Source organism: Papilio xuthus, unplaced genomic scaffold (genome assembly GCF_000836235.2).
Source record: "Papilio xuthus unplaced genomic scaffold, Pxut_1.1 DF828952.1, whole genome shotgun sequence".
Classification (NCBI taxonomy): domain Eukaryota; kingdom Metazoa; phylum Arthropoda; class Insecta; order Lepidoptera; family Papilionidae; genus Papilio; species Papilio xuthus.
Window position 1 is genome coordinate 6,957,735 of NW_013529697.1, and position 19,807 is coordinate 6,977,541.

General features: G+C 34.4%; 4 protein-coding genes across 8 annotated transcripts; 3 read left to right on the plus strand and 1 right to left on the minus strand.

Annotated features, from left to right (window-relative positions):
* The first annotated feature begins 18 nt into the window (after positions 1-18).
* Positions 19-4,009, plus strand: LOC106124637 (spondin-1). Of its 2 annotated transcripts, none has more exons than XM_013321502.1 (10): positions 19-267; positions 416-627; positions 830-1,021; positions 1,101-1,307; positions 1,446-1,703; positions 2,212-2,422; positions 2,643-2,775; positions 3,179-3,350; positions 3,470-3,587; positions 3,821-4,009. In XM_013321502.1, exons 1-10 carry the CDS (start codon positions 93-95, stop codon positions 3,895-3,897), a joined length of 1,755 nt encoding a protein of 584 aa, XP_013176956.1. In that variant the 5' UTR covers positions 19-92; the 3' UTR covers positions 3,898-4,009. The 2 variants fall into 2 exon arrangements, with proteins under 2 accessions (XP_013176956.1, XP_013176965.1); XM_013321511.1 differs by having other exon boundaries at positions 2,643-2,736.
* A 496-nt stretch (positions 4,010-4,505) lies between these two features.
* Positions 4,506-8,377, plus strand: LOC106127135 (spondin-2). The gene is made up of 11 exons (XM_013325147.1): positions 4,506-4,556; positions 5,467-5,643; positions 6,020-6,231; positions 6,406-6,597; positions 6,674-6,880; positions 6,979-7,233; positions 7,421-7,589; positions 7,711-7,762; positions 7,860-8,022; positions 8,123-8,222; positions 8,284-8,377. Exons 1-11 carry the CDS (start codon positions 4,553-4,555, stop codon positions 8,292-8,294), a joined length of 1,542 nt encoding a protein of 513 aa, XP_013180601.1. The 5' UTR covers positions 4,506-4,552; the 3' UTR covers positions 8,295-8,377.
* Positions 8,378-8,886: 509 nt separating this feature from the next.
* Positions 8,887-11,548, plus strand: TBCC (Tubulin-binding cofactor C). Of its 3 annotated transcripts, none has more exons than XM_013325161.1 (3): positions 8,887-9,015; positions 9,249-9,383; positions 9,906-11,548. In XM_013325161.1, exon 3 carries the CDS (start codon positions 10,028-10,030, stop codon positions 11,021-11,023), a length of 996 nt encoding a protein of 331 aa, XP_013180615.1. In that variant the 5' UTR covers positions 8,887-9,015; positions 9,249-9,383; positions 9,906-10,027; the 3' UTR covers positions 11,024-11,548. The 3 variants fall into 3 exon arrangements, with proteins under 3 accessions (XP_013180615.1, XP_013180622.1, XP_013180631.1); XM_013325177.1 differs by lacking the exon at positions 8,887-9,015 and having other exon boundaries at positions 9,290-9,490; positions 9,906-9,999; positions 10,053-11,548; XM_013325168.1 differs by lacking the exon at positions 9,249-9,383 and having other exon boundaries at positions 8,933-9,015.
* Positions 11,549-11,843: 295 nt separating this feature from the next.
* On the minus strand, positions 11,844-19,807 carry Pgant7 (N-acetylgalactosaminyltransferase 7). Of its 2 annotated transcripts, XM_013324464.1 has the most exons (8): positions 19,449-19,807; positions 18,916-19,075; positions 16,353-16,524; positions 15,175-16,111; positions 14,873-15,023; positions 14,500-14,646; positions 12,739-13,479; positions 11,844-12,651 (listed from the first exon to the last, which is right to left on the minus strand). In XM_013324464.1, coding segments are annotated over exons 1-7 (1,764 nt in total). In that variant the 5' UTR covers positions 19,645-19,807; the 3' UTR covers positions 11,844-12,651; positions 12,739-13,478. The 2 variants fall into 2 exon arrangements, with proteins under 2 accessions (XP_013179918.1, XP_013179909.1); XM_013324455.1 differs by having other exon boundaries at positions 12,739-14,646.

A 19,807-nucleotide genomic window follows, 5' to 3' on the forward strand; every position in this document is an offset into this window, starting at 1 on the left:
AAGCTTCCATTGCAGCATCACAGTTTTAGCAAGTAGAACGTCTAAGTTCTGTAGTAATAATAATATAAAAACTTTAATAAACTGGGAAAACAATGAATAGCATTATATTTCTTGGTTTATTCCTCCTACTAAAAAGTGAAGTATTTGGATTTCGCTGCGACCGACGGCCATACGGATCTATTACCAAACCTTCAGCGGCTGATGGGAGATTCAAACTTACAGTGATCGGTGCTGAAGATACTTACATGCCTGATCAGTTATATACAGGTCTGTAACCTTATTATTCATTTATAGTAAAATGTTATTTCTGAAAAAAGGACACTAAAGTCGATCCCTCTGAAAAGATCTAGAAGACCATGGAAGGAAATAAAGTAATACAAAAGGAAACTAACAATTAATGATCATTCTCTTGCAGTTCAAATAACATCAACTGATGGTGGGTCAAGGTTCACTGGGTTCATGATATCAGCAGACGGCGCCACTAAACCTGATCCAAGTAATCCTAGACGCACGATAGCTTTCTTCCCAGGTCATCTCCGACCACAAGACTTGATTTCTGCGAAATTTAGCGACCGATGTTTGTATTCCGTTGAACATGCTATAGCGTCGCCCAAAACATCTGTCGAGGTAACGTTTCTGCTTGTTTTTTTTTCAAGCGTAGAGTCAATTTAATTGGCCAGTCAGTTTAAGTCTATTGTGACGTCACCGAGTTATATTTTCGGAATACATAGTAGGAAATAAATTTCGTTTAAAATTCATATATTTATGTTCGAAAATTGATGTTGGACTTTCTTTTTGATCAGCTAATTATTAACACAATCCTTAACAGGTATATTGGCAAGCTCCCGAATCAGGCAATGGCTGTGTCACTTTACGCGCTATGGTAGTAGAAACAGACGAGGTGTGGTTCGAAGACGGTCCGCCGTTAACACAGCGGCTTTGTGAAGACATGAGGCAGCCGGATGACGTCACACCACAGCTTAACTACGACTGCCAGATCTGTGACGAAGCTAAATACGAGGTACTCGATTACGCATGTTGCCTGCCAATCACTTTTATAGTTTTCAAAGAAGAGCTACAGTTATCCATTGACTTCACAGATAGCGTTCACAGGCATCTGGTCTCGGAACACACATCCTCGTTTATATCCTGAAAAGGATTGGGAGCCTCGGTACAGTGACCTTGTGGGAGCGTCTCATGCTATTGACTGCACGCTGTGGGCACCCGGCGCTCTCGCTTCCGACGGCTTCAAAGAACTGGCGGAACATGCCAATACAAGCAGATTTGAAGGGGAAATTCGTGAACAAGTTAGTCGATTTGTCTTTTATTCGTTTTCATTGGAACTACGCCTTTTTTATAATTTAAAAAGAATCTAAACACCGTAACATCTAGGTAAACTTACATTTAAAATATAATTTTCATTACAAAACCATCAATGATTATAGATTGGCAGTTGTGTCCGCACAATGGTAAAAGGCAAAGGCCACGGTTATCCAAAGATGAATAATCCGACATACGCATTCATCCGGGCTGACAAGAGGTACCACTTGATCAGTGTCGCTGTCGGTGTCCATCCCTCTCCTGATTGGTTCCTTGGCGTGACGCGGTTTGAACTCTGCCAGAATGACAACACGTGGGTCAAAGAAAGGGAACTCAATTTGTTCCCATGGGATGCGGGAACTGATAGTGGTGTATCTTATGAGGTAATTGAAATCATAACTGTCAGAAGGCTTCTTCTAAGCTGTCCAAACAATAATCTTACTAATATTATAAATGCAAATGTTTGGATGATGGATGAATGGATGTTTGTTTGAAAGTATCTCCAGACCGACTGCACGGATCTCGCTGAAATTTTGAATTGTAACAGATGCAGAACATAGCCTAGAAGGCTACAAATGACATGTAGGCTACTAATTACGTTTTTTTCTTAATCCCGTGCGGACGTAATTGCGGGCGATAGCTAGTATTTTATAATAATACAATTATTTTAAAATGCTATATTATTTCAATTCGCCGCTCTATGTATTACTTAGATTTTACTATGATTTATCCGGGAACCAAAAGTCGTTTTCATAAAATGTGAAGTCAATTGACAATTTACGAAAAAGGGTTGTATGGAAAAAGTTGGAAATTTATTAGTAGACCTTTTATTTTCAAAAATCCCCTAACGATATATTTTTTTAATTTCATGTCAGCTTAACTTATTTACAGTCAATGAATATCGCAACGTTTCCCCAAGATGTGATATCCCGAGTACAGATGAGTTCATTCGACAAGGATTCACCGTTTTACGAAACGGATATGAAAGAATTGCACCCTTTCGGGAGACTGAGGATCAAACTGGTGCGAACTTACCATAAGGATTGTGAGGAGGAGGGCAAAGATGAAACTACCGTAACAGAAGAGGAAAAGTCTACTACGGGTAATGTTCATAAAACATTATTATCCTAACTATTATATTTGTTTTAACCAAAGACATTGGACAAATAGATGCACAACTTGTTATCACTAGGTAATAAGTTGTACACGGTCGCAAGTGAAGTGGCTTGCAGTAACTCAAAGTGTTTTTAGGGAAATTGTTAAATGTTTCGATTGTCCGCTCTATGTTTATGTATGTGTTTATATCTCTTTGGTTCTAACAGAAGAAGTATCGTCAACAACAACAGAGGTGACGACGACGGAAACAGAGGCGGATACAGAAGAGCCAAGTCCGTCGGAGCCCGATGCGCCTTCCAGGTACCAAAACACACAGCTAGGTAGCGGCGAGCGCGCCCGGTGAGGCTTACTTGATAACTTACGTAACGTTCATTTCATCATTCATGATATCAGAGATGGACCTAAACCGTATAACACTCAGATCAGATCAGACTATATCTCTTGGTAAGCGATTGATTGGTAACCAGTGATGGGTTAAGTTTTTTGCGGCGCCCCTTTTTTGGTGTCGAGGGGAAATCTTCCAAATATAAGATACTTTAAGGGGCGCCACAGGCGTCCCTCTGAATTTGACTCTGGCAACTGCGGCGCCCCCTTATGCCCGGCTCTATGGTTGATCGCCCCTCCTTGCCCTTCTCTAACGCCGCTATTGAAGAGCAGTTCATCAAAATCATTAAAGTTTTGAATGAGGTTACGAATAATTTTGTGAGTCTCTGGTCTAAAACGTATGATCTTTCTATGATAGTGAGACACCGATAGTGACGGACCCAGAATCCCCGGAGGATTGTCCGATGTCGCAGTGGCAGGAGTGGAGCGAATGCGAAGGGGAATGTATCGACGGTCAAATCGTCGGCTATAGATGGCGAGAGAGGTACCATTTAGTGGACGGAGTCGCTGTGGAGAAGTATGACCCCCATGTAAGGTTTATTTTAAACTTTCTCGATCTTATTTACCTGCTAAATTGGTTTGTTTTTATTTTTATTGTCATATCTTTATTTTAATATCTACTATTCGTACTAGTATTCGCTATGTTTAGGTCAAACACAAAGTGACGAAGGAAGTGCCGAGATTCTGTAAGCTTCATTACGACACATTTGAAAGAGAGGAGTGCGAAGATAAATGTTCTGATGATTTCTCCATTGAAGAGCCAACGGGTAAGATGACGTCATTAATTTTTATTTCATTGGCTTTTATATTTAGACTTCAGCTGAGCTAAATTAAAAAGCCAAAAAAATATGGGAAACGTATATTATTGGGCTAAAAAGAAGAATATGATTCAGATTCGTTTGAAAGTTTGGTGTTACCGAGATGCAACATTCATCCAACCAAATATTTTTTGGTATGTTTGATATCAGTTACACATTAAAAAAATATATTTGTGTTACAGTGGAGCGGCATGTCATGGAGCCAATAGCTCCTGGCTATCCCTGGCAGTCAAAGAAAAGGAATGTATTCAAATTTTAATGAAAAAAAAAATGATTTTGTAATTGTAAAATACTACGTCAATAATATGTTGTTGAAAAATAACTCAGAATAAAAATAATTTTACCGTTTTAAATAATGTTAAGTAAGTCATAATGTACCGTTTTAAGAACTTTAAAAAATCTATTTAATAATAAAAAAAGTGTTTTATTTGAACATTATCAGTAGTACATAGGAACATTAGGAGTTAGGACTATTTTCCGCACTCAAAGTCTTTATGTAGTCCACTTAAAAGACTCTCGTAAAGACTTTAGGGCTATAGGGTCTCCTTTAAACACCATTAGTACTCCGAGTGTGGCAGTAAGTCTTTTCCCTTATCTCCTTATGTATTTAAATATAATCTCAATGAACGTAGTTTTACCCTCAGAGTTTTAATCAATGAAATTTTAGTGTAGTAAAACTAATCAGCTATCCATACTAAACTAAGCTTTAGTGGTATTGAAATTAGGTGTAAAACTGAGTAACAAAATTGTTAAAGAATTGCGTTGAAAGGTGTAGGCGGCACAATTTAACGTGATGTAACAATTTAACATTTAATTAATAAACCGGCGCCATCAAGTTGATGTAGTCTAATTCTGACAGAATGTCCCGCGTCAGGACAAAGGACTGTCGTGTTTGTTAATTGGAAATAACATAAATGGGTGAGTATAATTTACCATAAATTTGCATAACATAATTTTGAATTTTGTATAAAGAGAAAAAAAAAGTTTTTATAAAAATATTTTAAATCTGCAAAATCAGTCTTTTAGTAGTTTTGCTTCCTCCATTGAAGACAATTTACCGTTGGTTTCTGAGACCAAAATCTCTGTATAAAAAACACATCGTATTCCATTTCATTACCTTTGACAAAACAGGGATAACAACCAGTTTTAAAAGCGGAGTTGCTCTCAGAAACTCACGGTTAGTGGTAAAAATATTAAAATTAATCAATGAATAATACGACAATCTATGAGTAATGTTTTTATCGTTATCTCCAACTTCATAGCAACAATTAAAAGTTAAAAGCTACTGTTATTTTATTTCAGATGTAGCGAAGACGTACACAAATAATAACTTTGTTTCTCAATATTTCCTTTTTACTCTTCAATACTTTTCCCTGAACTGATTTAAAAATAATGTACTGTATGTATCGGCTCTACAAATTCCTTGATTAATTACTCTGATAACACGATCTATCCATAATGCCAAGACTTTTAATAAAACAGCAAGATACCCAAGTCAAATTGTCGGTATTGTGTGTCTTGTAATGCACCCTTCGGCCTAATTAACAAGGCCTGTACGTTCCATACAGTTTCACATTTCAACAAGCAATTGTTAAAGTGCATGTATAGTTTTACAGTGTAAGAAAAACTGTGTTACTATTTGTTGGTTTATCGAGTTCACATTTTGTTTCAACTGCACATTCGTGCAAAAGCATATATACATCTCTCTCATTATCTTTGAAAGACGTGAAACAACATGATGTTATGTATCCATGTTCACGGTTAGGCAGATATAGTTGTAGAGATGTTTAATTAGTTTTAACAATGTAACTAACTATTGTCTTTCTAGGTTACGTTTTGGACGTTTTTATATTATTAGTAACATTCACAATATGTACGTGCGAGGATATTTTGTGCGACCGTCGACCTCTGGGCACCACGACGGATCCGCTGCCGCCAGATAGCCGGTTCAAAATAGAAATCATTGGAGTCAACGACAAATATATACCGACAAGACAATACACCAGTAAGAATTTAAATCTGCTTCAAACGAAATCATCAAAGGCATACTATTGTGAAAGTAAATCGGAATTTAAGTGAAGGATAAGGTTTAAGCATACGTAATACCAAAATGTAGCGATAAAGTAGCTAGCTACTTTTTTCGCGACAGTGTACTACAAGCTTTAGAAATTAAAACTTTCCATACCAACATTTCTCAAAAGTTTTGGGCATCGGCATCGGAATTAAGATTAATATAAAGTCATATGAAGTTTTAATGCATAGTATTTTCTGTTTTCTCTTATCATTCATTTTAATTTGTTATGTTAAACAAATCTAAACTTTCTTTGATTTGCATATAACATGATAACGATTAGTAACAAAATAAAGGCTTTTTTACACAGTTCGTTTATCCGCGATGGACGGCGTATCAACATTCATCGCGTTCACTATTTGGGCTCGTGGCGATATTAAGCCGCACGACAAGAATCCACAAAAGACAGCGCATCTCGACCCCGGCTTTGTGTTCCCCGCCCCCCATTCGGAGACTACGCCCAATAAGAAGTGCAACAACTCTGTGGTCCAGACCGACTTAACGCCTAAGACATCCGTCGAGGTACTACATACTAATCTGAGTTAAGGATTGGTTTAAAAGTCAAGACTTAAGCTTGCCTCGAGAGAAAACTATCCTTCTCATCTTAGCTCTTTCGTGAAAACCACATGTTTTTAAGTTTAACTGCGCTTTGCCTATTTTCTGAATAATTTTTTTCAACATTAGTAATATTTTTAGGCTTACTGGAAGGCTCCAAAGAAAGAGAACAAATGCGTGACGATTAATGCAGTGGTGGCTGTGAAGCGCGACGTATGGTACCGCCAGGATGGGCCGCTGTCTAAGCGAGTTTGCGAGGACAGACGGAATGTACTCGACATGCAGCCTACTAAGAACGATAACTGTACCGCACAAGAGGACGCTCGGTATTTAGTATGTAAATTATGTTTACAACTGAACTGCCATATCATTTAAACTTTTCAAAAATTATGTTTTTATATTTATCTAGCTTACCTTCGAAGGTATGTGGTCATACAATACGCATTCTAAGATGTTTCCCGAGTCGGAAGATTTAGCGAGATTCAGTGACGTCGTGGGCGCCTCACACAACAGCAAGTTCAACGTGTTCAAGTACAATTCCGACGCAAGTGAGGGTCTCAAGAGGCTGGCGGAGCAGGGCAACACCACGCAGCTAGAAATTGAGATTATGAAGCAGGTAAGAAGGTATCGGTAATGTGAAATTGTCATTTCAGTTTATTGCAAAGTTAGGAAACGCCAATTCTTTTGGTATTACAGATATTTTTATTTTATTAGCTAGGTCGCAACATCCGGACCATAATAAAAGCGGTGGCACCACCAAAGACAAACATGATGACGACGTCTATGTTCCGTGTGACGCGTGAGCATCACCTCGTGTCTCTGGTCACCGCGCTTATCCCGTCTCCCGATTGGTTCCTCGGTGTCTCCAACATGGAGCTCTGTGACGTCAGAACCGGCACCTGGGCTAACAATCTTACTCTCAACTTGTACCCCATGGATGCCGGCACTGATAGCGGGAAGAAATTTGAAGTGAGTCACCATAATACAGCAACATATAAATTAATAAAACAACTAATCAGTGAACGAAATACTTCACCAACCAGCGATTTTACACGAAAAAACCTCGAACAATAAGAATAAAGCTGGGTCAAGATGAGTCAAGGGTTTTAAGATATTCTTTTGATGGTCAAAAATATAAAATATAAGATTTTTTCAGTCGTCAAACGACGAAACAATGCCGCCACAGCCGATTTCACCAGCGGTAATCAATCCCTCCGTGCCAAAGGAAGAGGTTCGACCATTCGCACGACTGCAGTTTGATCTTATACGGACGTACGCACGCACCGCTACTTCTGAGGTTACATATGAGGTCACCAACACCGAAGGTATGTGGAGAAAAGTTTGACGCACCTCTATCAAAGAAGGCTAACGTTGTAAATGTAACTCTTTTTGAACTCTGTATTCAGATCTGGACTATTTGTTTGAAATCATTATTGTAATTAACAGAGGTCGAGGAGACAGAAACAGTTTACGCTACTACGCCTACAACACAGAGAGAGTGAGTTGTTAATACTTTTTCCATTTATTAGTAAATTTTTATTAACCAATTTTAATTTTTTTATAAAGTTTTTTACCCAATAAACTGATTGTTTCAGAACTAGAATGGAAATCGCTTCTGAAGAATCGGATCCTAATTGCCCAATGTCAGGCTGGGACGAGTGGCTATCTTGCGAGGGGGAGTGCATAGACAACCAGATAGAGGGTTACCAGATGAGATTCCGGCACCACATGGTCAATAACCAGCCAGTGGACCTTATTGTAAGAATTATTATTAAAAATGGCTACAACTCAACAAGAAAGAAGACCGTGTTGCTGTCATATTTTTTTTCAATATACATATTATTCTATGCATTTCCAGGGACCCCTTAGCAAACGCATTCCTAAAGATTGCATTGAAAAGTATTCCGTGACGGAGCTCCGAGCATGTACGGACAGTTGCGATGAGGAAGAAAACGAAGGTATTACTTCTTAAAATATCTAGATTTTAATAATCTTATTAAAATAATGTATTATTTTCAGCTCAAGAATAAACTTGAAAGGAAAAGTCACACTTATACTAAAGAACTTATATAAATTATAGCTGTACCAGTAATATTAATAAATTTTAATTAAAAACCAAACATTTGAAGTTTTCTTTAATCCTTTCCATTAGATTTTGTAAACCACGGTCTTGGTTCAGTACATATCTTTAGCTCTTCAGGAACAGCTGGTCGTTCCTTTAAAACGAGTGTAAAATTGTTTTTTCTTTACCTTAGCCAAACCCTTAACTCAATATCAATTTTTGCCGGCGCGGCCAAAGGGCGGCAAAATTTCAAATGTTGTTATATAGAAAATATTTATTTAAGAAAACACCAGGTCGTAATAATTTTTTTTGTTTACTTTTTAAAACCCAGCTAAATTCTATAAAGATGATTTCGTGCTTAATGTATTCGTTACAATATTTTTTAACATTGTGTTTTGCTCCTCATATTTATTAAATAGTAGATAATTATATGTGGTCTGTACATGTTAGTATTTCGTTATCTGTTTCTTACGTCACCTCATGCGACATCTTGTTCTAATTTTCTTTCATTTTTCGGTCGATCGGGGGACAAAGATAATTTTGACTTTAAAATCGTATAATGCTTATAAAAAAGCCGAAACCGGCTTACAAAAGATTCATTGGCTATACTCTTGGGACTGTTTTTGTTGCTGAAACTATTGGAATTGCAGTATCGTACGGTTTATACTTCAAGTTGAATACCGATAGAGGTAAGTTTGATAATTTTATAAAAAAAAAGGTTTAATTTGTACAATAAAAAATAACCATTATTTTTCATGCACACAACTAAACAAAAAAGACCTTGTTGATAGCCAAGAAAAACTGACTAAAATCATAAATTGATGTGACAATTTGAACGCCTATATTCTATTCATCTTACTACCCCATATATAACATGATGAATAATATTTTGACTTACATCAACTTAAATTTTAAATTCCAGATTTCCGTCTGTATATGCACAAAAATTACAACTTTGTCTTGGAAGGATATTACAGTCTTGGGGAATACATTGGTGGTCACAAGACTCGTGAGTTAGATCAAAAAGTTTGGTCAAGCGAGGGCAAGATTTAACTCGGTGAGATGAGTATTGCGATTAGATCCGGTTTTTGGATATTCACGTTTGGAGCCATCGGTTATGGACTTTTCTGTGTGGTCAAACCTGATGATGATCTACTTAAGAAGGTCATTATATTTCAATGTTTTGCATTGGTTGTATTTGGTCAATTATTTGGGCTTAGCTATAGACAATATTCTGTTGAAATTATGTAACATGTAGTACTAGATGTACAGGCTTTTAAATGTTGTAAATAACTTGAATTTTGTTGTGTTAAACCTACAATCAATGTAGGACTAACAATAAGGTGAGGTGTTTGTTCGAAATTTATTAGAAATGTACTTTGATTCCTTCAGTTTTCATTCATCAAGTTTGATCATATTAGGAGTTATGTTTACCTAATAAAACTTGCAACTTAACCTATCCATTATTAAAGTACTTATATGATGTTACTGTAACCATTAAGTATCAAATTAACTGCATTCCTTCTTGAGTATAATTTTATCTCAAATGTAACCTGAATAATTTATTTTCTGTTTTTAGTTTGATGAGGGCTCTAAGCACACTGATACAAGAAAATTCTCCCGTGACACAGTAGCAGTACTTAAAGAAGCTGCTAAACAAGATTCTGAATTAAATAAAAAGATTGAAGAATTGTTGAAGAAATGAGTGATAGAAATTCTGTACTAGAGCGGCTGAGTAGGAGAGATGCACAACGCTTAGAAAAACTACAAAAAGCACATAAGGCAAGGGAGGAAGTTGACGCTTCTAATGAAAATGAAGACTTCTTCTCTGGAGCTTTTAAAATCAGATCCGAGTACATCGAACAGTTGTTATCTCAAATACCAACTTTGGAAACTTCAGTATTAACTGCCCACTTTGATAACATCAAAAGAGAAGTCAATGAATTGCAAAAATATGTTGTCACATCCTCATTCTTCCTTAAAGAGTTCAACATGCGCAAATACTTAGGCATTGTACAGAATTTACAGTCAAAATGTTACGAATTAGAAGACCAATATGTCCCTCGGAAAAAATTTGGCTTCACAAGAAAGAAAATTCCTAAATCAGACAATCAGAAACACAATTTGGATGAGCATGACGGTGTTGACAAGATTGACAGCAATAAATGGGATGATAAGCTATTTGGTTTCGATTCTTTAGAAGGAAAGGTACTGCTACTAGAAAATGACGTGTTATTTCAGAGAGATGTGACAATGAGAAATTTAAAAAATTGTACAATTGGTTTGAAAGGTGTTATGGGTACGTTGCATTTGACTAATTTGGACAACTGCATTGTTCTATCTGGCCCCGTTACTTCTTCAGTATTTATAGAGAAGTGTACAAATTGTAAAATAGTTACAGCTTGTCAACAATTACGTATGCATACATCAACCAAGTGTGATATTTATCTTCATGTAACAAGCAAAGGTATTGTCGAAGATTGTATGGAGATTAGAACAGCGCCATATAATTTACGATATGAAGATTTAGAGAAGCACTTTAATATGTCATCGTTGGATAAAAATAATAATAATTGGGACAATTTGGATGATTTTAATTGGCTTGCTCCGGATGTACCATCACCAAATTGGTCAATTCTGGATGTGAAGAGTCGTGTTAATGATTGGAGTGAGTGGTGGTCCAAGATTCCATTATAATGGGTACAAAAACTGATAATAATAAAATCATTTACTCAATTTGATAAGTGGTATAAATAGTGCATTAATTGAAGATGTAACTCCTACTAACTGGTGCTTTAAAGTTTTGCGTTTCTTTTGCTCTTTACATATATTATAAATGTTAACCTCAAATTTCAAAAAAAGAAATTCACACAAAATTATCAGAAAAAAAGACAATTTTTGGCTCTAGCAGTAATAAAAGATTTACTATAAAGATTTAATCATCTTTTTTCTATACATTTTGTTTTTAATTTCAATCAAATAGATTTATGTTTCTAAATCGGACTTATTTGTATCATTGCTTTATAGTTTAATTGCATTTCTACATAAAATTGGCTAAAATAATATTTACTAATAACCTACTTGTCATTAAGACTTAGTTATAAAAAAGTTAAAACATAAAAAGGTAATGCTGTCAATTTTTATGGCACCCAGTAATTTAACGATAAAGACGATTAAAACTATAATTTCACATAAAAATGTAGTAGATTAGTTACATTTAATAAATTTACAAATATTTCTAAAACAATAAATTATTTGATAAAATCTTTGAGTACATTTATTGTCTCCCATTTTAATCAGTTCATATTCTTTAAACATCAAACAGTGACACCAACATATTAGCCCATAGACATTTTAGCAATCGCTATTTTTTTTTAATTTGACGCTTTTAGTACCAATTTACAAGAATTCTTGCGACGGAATTACGGAACCTATGGAACAAAAAAAGTTAACATGTTATAATCCTAAAAGTATTCAGGAACAGGGAATTAATCAAGGATAAATAACAACATATTTAACGGTAAATATTTATTTATTTTTATTAATTATCGAATTACATATATAAAAAGACATCACAGAAAATTTACAAAGAAAGAAATTGTATAAATTTACAGTTAAATTACATCAAAACGGAGTAAATCAATAAAATCCAATTTCATTTATATTCCCCATAATAAAAGCAGGTCCTAATTTTTCTTAAATCTTTAAATGTATAATTATTGTTTAACGCACACTTCCTGCCATTTTTCAAGACTTCAGTCTTATGCTTGATGGTTCATGAGATGAAATGACATATATTATCAACACAAATGTAGGAATTTAAGTAAAAAAAGTAGTAAACATTTGTTTTCATAAAATTACATCAAGTTTTTAAATGCAATTGTATTTTTTCGCGACTACGGGCGCGTGGTCATGTTAAGAGATTCAGGGATTATACATCGTGTAATGTAAATACAGTTAAGTACGTACATTTTTTATTAAAATATATATATAGGTGTCCGGGAAAGATGTGTACAACGGAGTGTTAAAACTTTACAAGAGAGAAGAAAATAATCTTACATATTGAATGTAATATCCACGAAAAATAAATTAATAGTCATTGTACAGGCTGTTGCAAAATATCGTTGCCAGTTAATTTTATACCAAAGGTTTGTTTGAAAATGATGATAGCAGTATGTTTTAAATTAGTGTATATATGCAAATAAACTATGCAACTTGGAAAGAGGTTAATTGGTTATAGTCATATTTTCGACCAAGGTACTCCGTTTAACACTTCTGGACATCTTATATAAATAACATGAAAATAATCTCACTAAAATTTCATTCTGAAACAAAAATTAGAGTACTTAGTATTTTTCTGACATATATTTTAAAAATTAAACTTTATATAAAATAAATATGACAGTAATTACAAAATATTTGTGACGTCTATTGTGTCTTTTATAGTAGTTAATAAAATTATTGGCCTTTACTTTTACACAAAGTAGAACTTACTGTGGCTTTTGAATACAGTGACATTTGTTTTGATATGTCATCATATTTTCATTGATAAAGCAGAGACAACAATTTGTGTCAATACAACTGTCACAGCAAACTAAAATAGGGATGGGCCGTTGACCGTTTTGGCGTCAACGAAACGAAACTGTTATTTTTTAACTTGTCGAAAAACTAGTTGATTTCGTCAACTAGTTAATCATGCATTCAACAAACATAAAAGAGTGGTGGAGAAAATAATGGCGATCAGTGTGTATTCCTATGTTAAATAAAAACAGTGAACGGTTAAAACACTGAACGGTTGTTTCAACTAGATCGTTAGATTAACGCCCATCGCTATTCGAGAACCACATAAATTAGCAGGTTTCAGTTGTTAACACCCAGAGTACAATTAAGTGACCATTTCGGTTCTTTTCGAAATTTACATAAAATGCATTGATTTTTAACGTCCCTACAATTCTAGATGAGACATACAAATATTTATTATAATAATTTAGTCTAACTTTCTAGTCATTCCAGATTTTAAATTTGTCAATCATAAAATGTCACTTAAAAATAAAATACAATAAACTTATCATATATCTATGCTCATTGTTTTAATTGGTTTAAAAATATGACCGGAATTTAAAATAATTCTTGTTCCGGAGACCGGTCTGAATCTGTAAGCACGAACCATAAAAACCCACCTTTAGGACAGTAACCACCAAGCAATTTTTGTGTTTTAGTCGTTTTGAGCAAGGAATACTTATATTTTAATAAATTTCATTATCTAAATCAAGCAAGCCATATATTTTTCATTAGGAATATGTTTCAAAACAATAGAAAAATATTCATTGCTGATTTTTCTCTTTGAAATCATTTTTTTTCTTTTGACACAGGCATTAAATAACATTAGATAAGAAATAGTTAATAAGGTACATAAGAATAGGAAAAAAATAGTAAAATAAAATTATAAATTAAGTACTTATATGTATGGACGCAGTTATAATAAATATATTAATATAAACGAAATATAATTTCAAAGAAAGGCAAAATGGTGATTTAACATTAAAAATTCTATACTACCCAATAATACAACTACAGTACATACATACATATTAATGTATTGTCATCTCTTTCATTCTCTTTGACAGAACAGAGACAAGTGTCAAGTGTCAGAGCAACCATAAACAATGCCTTGATTCAATCACCGTAGGTTTCTGAGACCAAAATGTCCGTTCAAAACATTGTTACCTCTGTTTTGTCAGGGATAATGACAGGGATGACGATATGTTTTGTATGGATATTTTGGTCTTAGACACCATAGGTAGGTCACGAATTGAGAAGGCTTAGATCTAGAAATGTTCCAATCGAAGTTTCTAGAATTATTATTTAAAGTATAATATTTATAGTGTTAATGAAGATTTATGATATTTAAATATTGCTTTCATCTGAATTCTTAAATATTAAATTACTTTTGGATGTAATTCGTAAATAGGCAGTGTCCAAATGTTATTACAGACCTCTTGTAACACTTGAAAATCTAAATCAACTAAGAAAAAAAATCGTGTTACATACTCGAGTAATACTGGAGGTCAACAGTAATCAAATAAATTCGTTATTACAAAATTCAAATGTTTTATATATCACGTGGTAGGGGGTGGACGTAGGGGGGTATAGACCCTGTAGTTGGGACTCACCAGTTGGGCTTCTTGTGTGCGATGGTCCACTGCTGGAAGGTATTGTGAGGGTCGCAGGGCGCCAGACCCAGGACTCGGGACTGCGGCTGCAGGGTCAGGCAGTGGCTGTGCAGCCGGTGTACCAGCTGGTTGTGTGCTTCATCATAGCTATTAAATTATTTCATTAATTATATTTATTTGTTTGAAGTCGATAAGAAACATGTTAAAAATATACCAAATTTAGAAGCAAGCATAATTTAAATGTATTTTGAGTTATGATAAAGGCGACCAGTTTTGGAAGAGCTGGCGTATAATACAAGCCGATGGATTAATTGTTTATGGTATCTCTCAGCGACTTTATATGGAGTAATCCTAATCTCGTAGTAATATTTACCTCCAGGGTCCATCGACGGTGCCGAGCCTGCAGATGGCCTGCTTGAGACTGTCACTGTCAGCCTCAACACAGCGCTCCCCCACGGCCAGCTGCCCCGCCTCGTTCAGCCGGAACAGCTGGTTGTTGCCCGCGCCGTGGCATGTTGATGTACCTAACATAAATGTTTAAATCTATAAATATATCGGAAATAGGTTGATTGATTATGAAGACGTTATTTTAGTGTTACCCTTCCTACCATTTTCTTATAAGGAAAGGAAAGAGGGGACGCATAGGAAGGGGAAATATTCTCTATTTTAACTCACCAATATAAGCTGGTGCCGCTTTCCCCATAGTATCGAGACAGACACCGGCCGCTTTATTCTTTACCATGCCCCAATGCACATTCTTGGGCAGCTTCGGGAACTTATCGTACACATCGTAAGCTACATTCTCCATAAACCAGCCGAAACTCTTGCATTTCAATCTCTCTTTTAACGCTAATTGGTCAGTAATATCACCCATATCCAAAAATCTGGCCATCGGTTCTCTAGTATAGAAGTATTCCTTATGTTCCTCGTCAAACCATGTTTCTATTACTCTCTTGTAGTTTATTGTTATGAGGGAACCTTTTCGATTCTTTGCAAGACTTCCGAATGAGTACGGCATGAATGCTCTGTACACGTGACCCACACGTGAACACGGCACCCATTCGATACTGCCTCCACATTGCCAGATTTTAAAACTTAACTCAAAGTTCTCACCACCCCAGACTAAAAGACCAGGATCATATGCACCAATTTCAAGGAAATATCTTCTATTGATTGCGAACAATCCACCCGCGTGTGTTGGACTTTTGTATGGTTCTGATTTATGTTTGTGGAGATTAGATTCTCTATCTGGGACTTCGTTCTCTTTGTATAGCATGCCCCATTCAAATATGCCTCTATAATTTGTACCATGTTGGTATACTGGTCTGTATTCAAAAGTTCTGTGATCGATTCCATCTATAACTGGTACCGTCATTATCCTATAGTCTCTATATATAGGAGCTAGTAAAGGTGGTAACCAGTTTACGTTGACCTCGCAATGAGCGTCTAGGAAAACTATGACGTCACCGGTCGCCTCCTGCGCCCCCCGAGACCGAGTACGAATCAAACCCTCCCTCTGTGTATTTCGAATCAAGCGCACTTTACCGTTCCATCGTTTTATATAATTATCGAGATTGTCTTTTAAATTTACTTTATCTGAGTAATCATCGACCTGTAATAACAACATAATAACAGAATAGAAAAATAAATATAAATTTATAACTTAAATGCATGGAAGAATTTTTTAATAACCGAGTTATAGTACTTTTTAGATATCTCAGCACATCGCAGCGCGCTGATGACCTTGAGACACACAGATATTTGAAATGAACTATTAACGCATTTAACTATACCTAGCAGAAAATAAAGTAGAAAATATGAATACAATGGCAATAAAATCTAGCTATGCTCACCAATACAACTTCATGCAAAACACTAGGAGGTGAACGGTCGATGACGGAGTGTACAGTCCTCATCAGGACGGAGAAACCCTCGTTATGGAACACGATGATGACCGATGTGCTCGGCAGATCCTTTGGGTAGTGCCAATATTTGCACTCCTCCAGACGGGTGTCCGGAATCGATCTACGTGGAAATGGAAACATATTGAAATCTATCACACTTCTTACTAATACTATAAATTTTAATGTTTGGATGTTTGTTGGAAGGCATCTCGACTACAGTTGCGTGGGTTTCAATAAAATTTGGCATAGTTATTGAAAATAATCTGCAAGAATACATACGTAGTCGCGGGCGACAGCTAGTGTTTAAATAAATAAATCTAATCCATTTGTAATTGTACACATTATAACACAGATAATAAAATATTTGTTTATCTTTAATTTATTAAATCTTTTAGTTTTCTTATCATTCTTATCGTATATTACTTTTTTTTGGTGTGTTTTATGAAATTATGTTCTATAAATATAAGATTTAATCTGAAACTTATATAAAAACGGCTAAAACACCTACGTATATTCCGGTGGCAGCACCAGACGAACACACGTGAATGTTTTATCTGCGTTCAAATAAGTTTAAACTAATGTTTCAGGAAAGTTTGAACAATTTAATAAATTTAATCCTATATAGCATCATTAAATTCACGTACATTCTCAGTTATTAGACTACATTATTGTGTATTTCCAGAAACGTACGTTTGCTCGTCCAAAAATCAACATATTTTCACAAAAACTTAGAACTTAAACTGGTTTGATTATCAGCTTTCTAAATATGATAATAGTTTTACAAAGTCAACATCATAAGTAACATTCGTAAAATATTCAAATTAAATTAATATCAGTTTATAAAACCTTCATAAATTAGAAAAGAACTCGTCACTGTCTAAATGTGAAGCCTTTACCACGAACAGTAGGTTTCTGACACGTAAATCTCAGTATAAATAGTAATTCTTGTCATTATCTTTGACAAAACATAGATAAAAATATGTCTCAGAAACCCATGGTTTTTAGTCCTTACAAGGGTCTATTTATCTATTATTTCTATAAAAACCACTGAACTTAAATAAACCACAAGAAACTTGGAGGAAAAATCCCCAGAATTAAGAATACACCTAAACCATCAAGTAGGTATTGTAGTGTTGAAAAAAAAATAGAAACTAGAATAAATTATGTCAATTTTAATAATCATACTAATATTATATATGCGATAATTGGATGGATGTTTGTTTGAATGTATCTCCAAAACAGCTGTATGGAGTGCGATGAAATTTGGCATACATATAGAACATAGTCTAGAAGAACACACGCTAATTATTATTTTTTATACTAGACGGACGGAGTGGCGGGCGACAGCTAGTACCAAAATAAACTAAAGTTCATATAATTCAGCTTATAATAATTGGTTGACTTTACGAAACAATTGAATGTAAAAAGATTATATTATCAAAGTTATTATCAGAAATAGTTAAGAAAATAACTAAAACTGATAATAAGGTACAAATAAAACATGAAAATACAATTAAATTTGTGATAAGTTTTTAAAAGCATTATTAGTAATTAATTGTATAATAAAAAATATATATATTTTCCTTCTATAAGGCACACGAAAAAATCTGTGTGTAATCTTTGTCCTTGAAAAAATACAACATTTTATGGTTCAGTACCTTGAAAGGAAAAAACGGAACCTTTATATGATCACTTTGTTGTCCGTCTGTCTGTCAAAACCCTTTTCTTTATAGAGAATCAGAGACAATGCATTTTTCAACTTGATTATTTTTTTATAAAGCTAGACCTGATTATGTATGAAAACAGAGTAAATAACTTTCAAATTATTCATATAAAAGTGTAAACAGTGTAATACATGTAAACCAAATTGTCATTTGCTTTTTAAAATTACATGCCTCTAGTAAAATTTATTTATGAATGAAATTAAGACAAAGAACCCAATAATGCCAATATTGTACATAATTTCAAATACTAATATGTTCTTACGTTCAGTGATTTTGCAACGGTTTTTATAATCACCATGGGATAATTAATTAAAATTTCATCAAAAATGTTAATGTGTGCAATAAGAGGTACTGTAAATTACTAAACACAATTTTATTATTAGGTAACTTTATAACGATGTAATTATTAATTAACCTCCCTAATTGCGCAAAAATTAATAGATTCCTACTAAGGTTAAATGATGGATGAAGAATAAATTTGTCCAAGCTTAAGTACGCTGTTTCAAAATCTAGATTATATAAACAAGTTCCCCAACAATTTTTGAATATGAAAATAAACTTATATGGTAAATTGGTAGCACTGAATGTGTTAATATTCTTTTTTTAAAATTCAGGAATGTTTACAAAGTTTAGGATTTAGTTTCTATAGATGATGTACAGTTGAAGATATTAATTTCCTACCCATGCCTCACATTGCATTCTATCTTATATTTACCTTATTTAAGCTCTTCTAATTTAATTCTTTGACTATACATTTTTTTAAAGGTCTTGCTGTATTATTGACTTACCTGTTCATAGCAATATCATCTGATGCAGCAATATTCATTCCATATTCACTCTCTGACTCACTGATGTCATTTGTCCTGTCCTGGGACATGTGATATGGCTTCCCTTCTTCCCCAGGACCACTCACTGAATTCCTTGTTTTAGGCTCAAAGTTACCTAATTCTGAAATAAAATAAAAGCATAAATTAACTTTTATCGTCTATCATTATTATTAATTGTTTTGATGAACCATTAAATAATATTAAAAAATCAGTAATTTTGGAATTATTGGGTAAAATTATATTCTTTCTTATATCCGTTTTGTATGTGCTATAAATTTAAAGTACTTAGTAAGTTTTCGGAATTTATATATCTTGAATACAATTTAAAAATAAAAAAGGAAAAAGTTACTGCTTCAAATGTTTACAATTTCATTGAAAGACGGTTCTCATGCTCATGTGTATATTGTCAAATAAAAACGTTGTCGGCTTTATTGCTATTGGGCCACATAACTGTATAGTTACCACATTGCGCAAAAAGTGTTTTTAATACTTACCAGTGTTTAGTGCCGGGTACACATTTCTATGGAATTTGTAGTAACTTTTTTGAGCGTCCGAGTTGATAAATTCACTTGTATCAATGCCGACGTTTGCACTAGTCCAACTTTGCAAAGCATAAATCAAAACTAGTAATATCGCACAAATCCCTGCTATGCGAAAAATCCTTCCACGTCTTACGTTTGTGATCCTCATTTTTGTGTTGATACCGTTTTTACATTACAATCTAAAGAAGAAATAGGAAAATTAACCGCGTTGTTTATTGGAACGAGAGTTATCTCCGGTACCAAGTCACTCTTGATGCGATGACGATTATTGTTTGATTGTTGCTTTTGGTTGCTTTCAACTTTGAAACCAC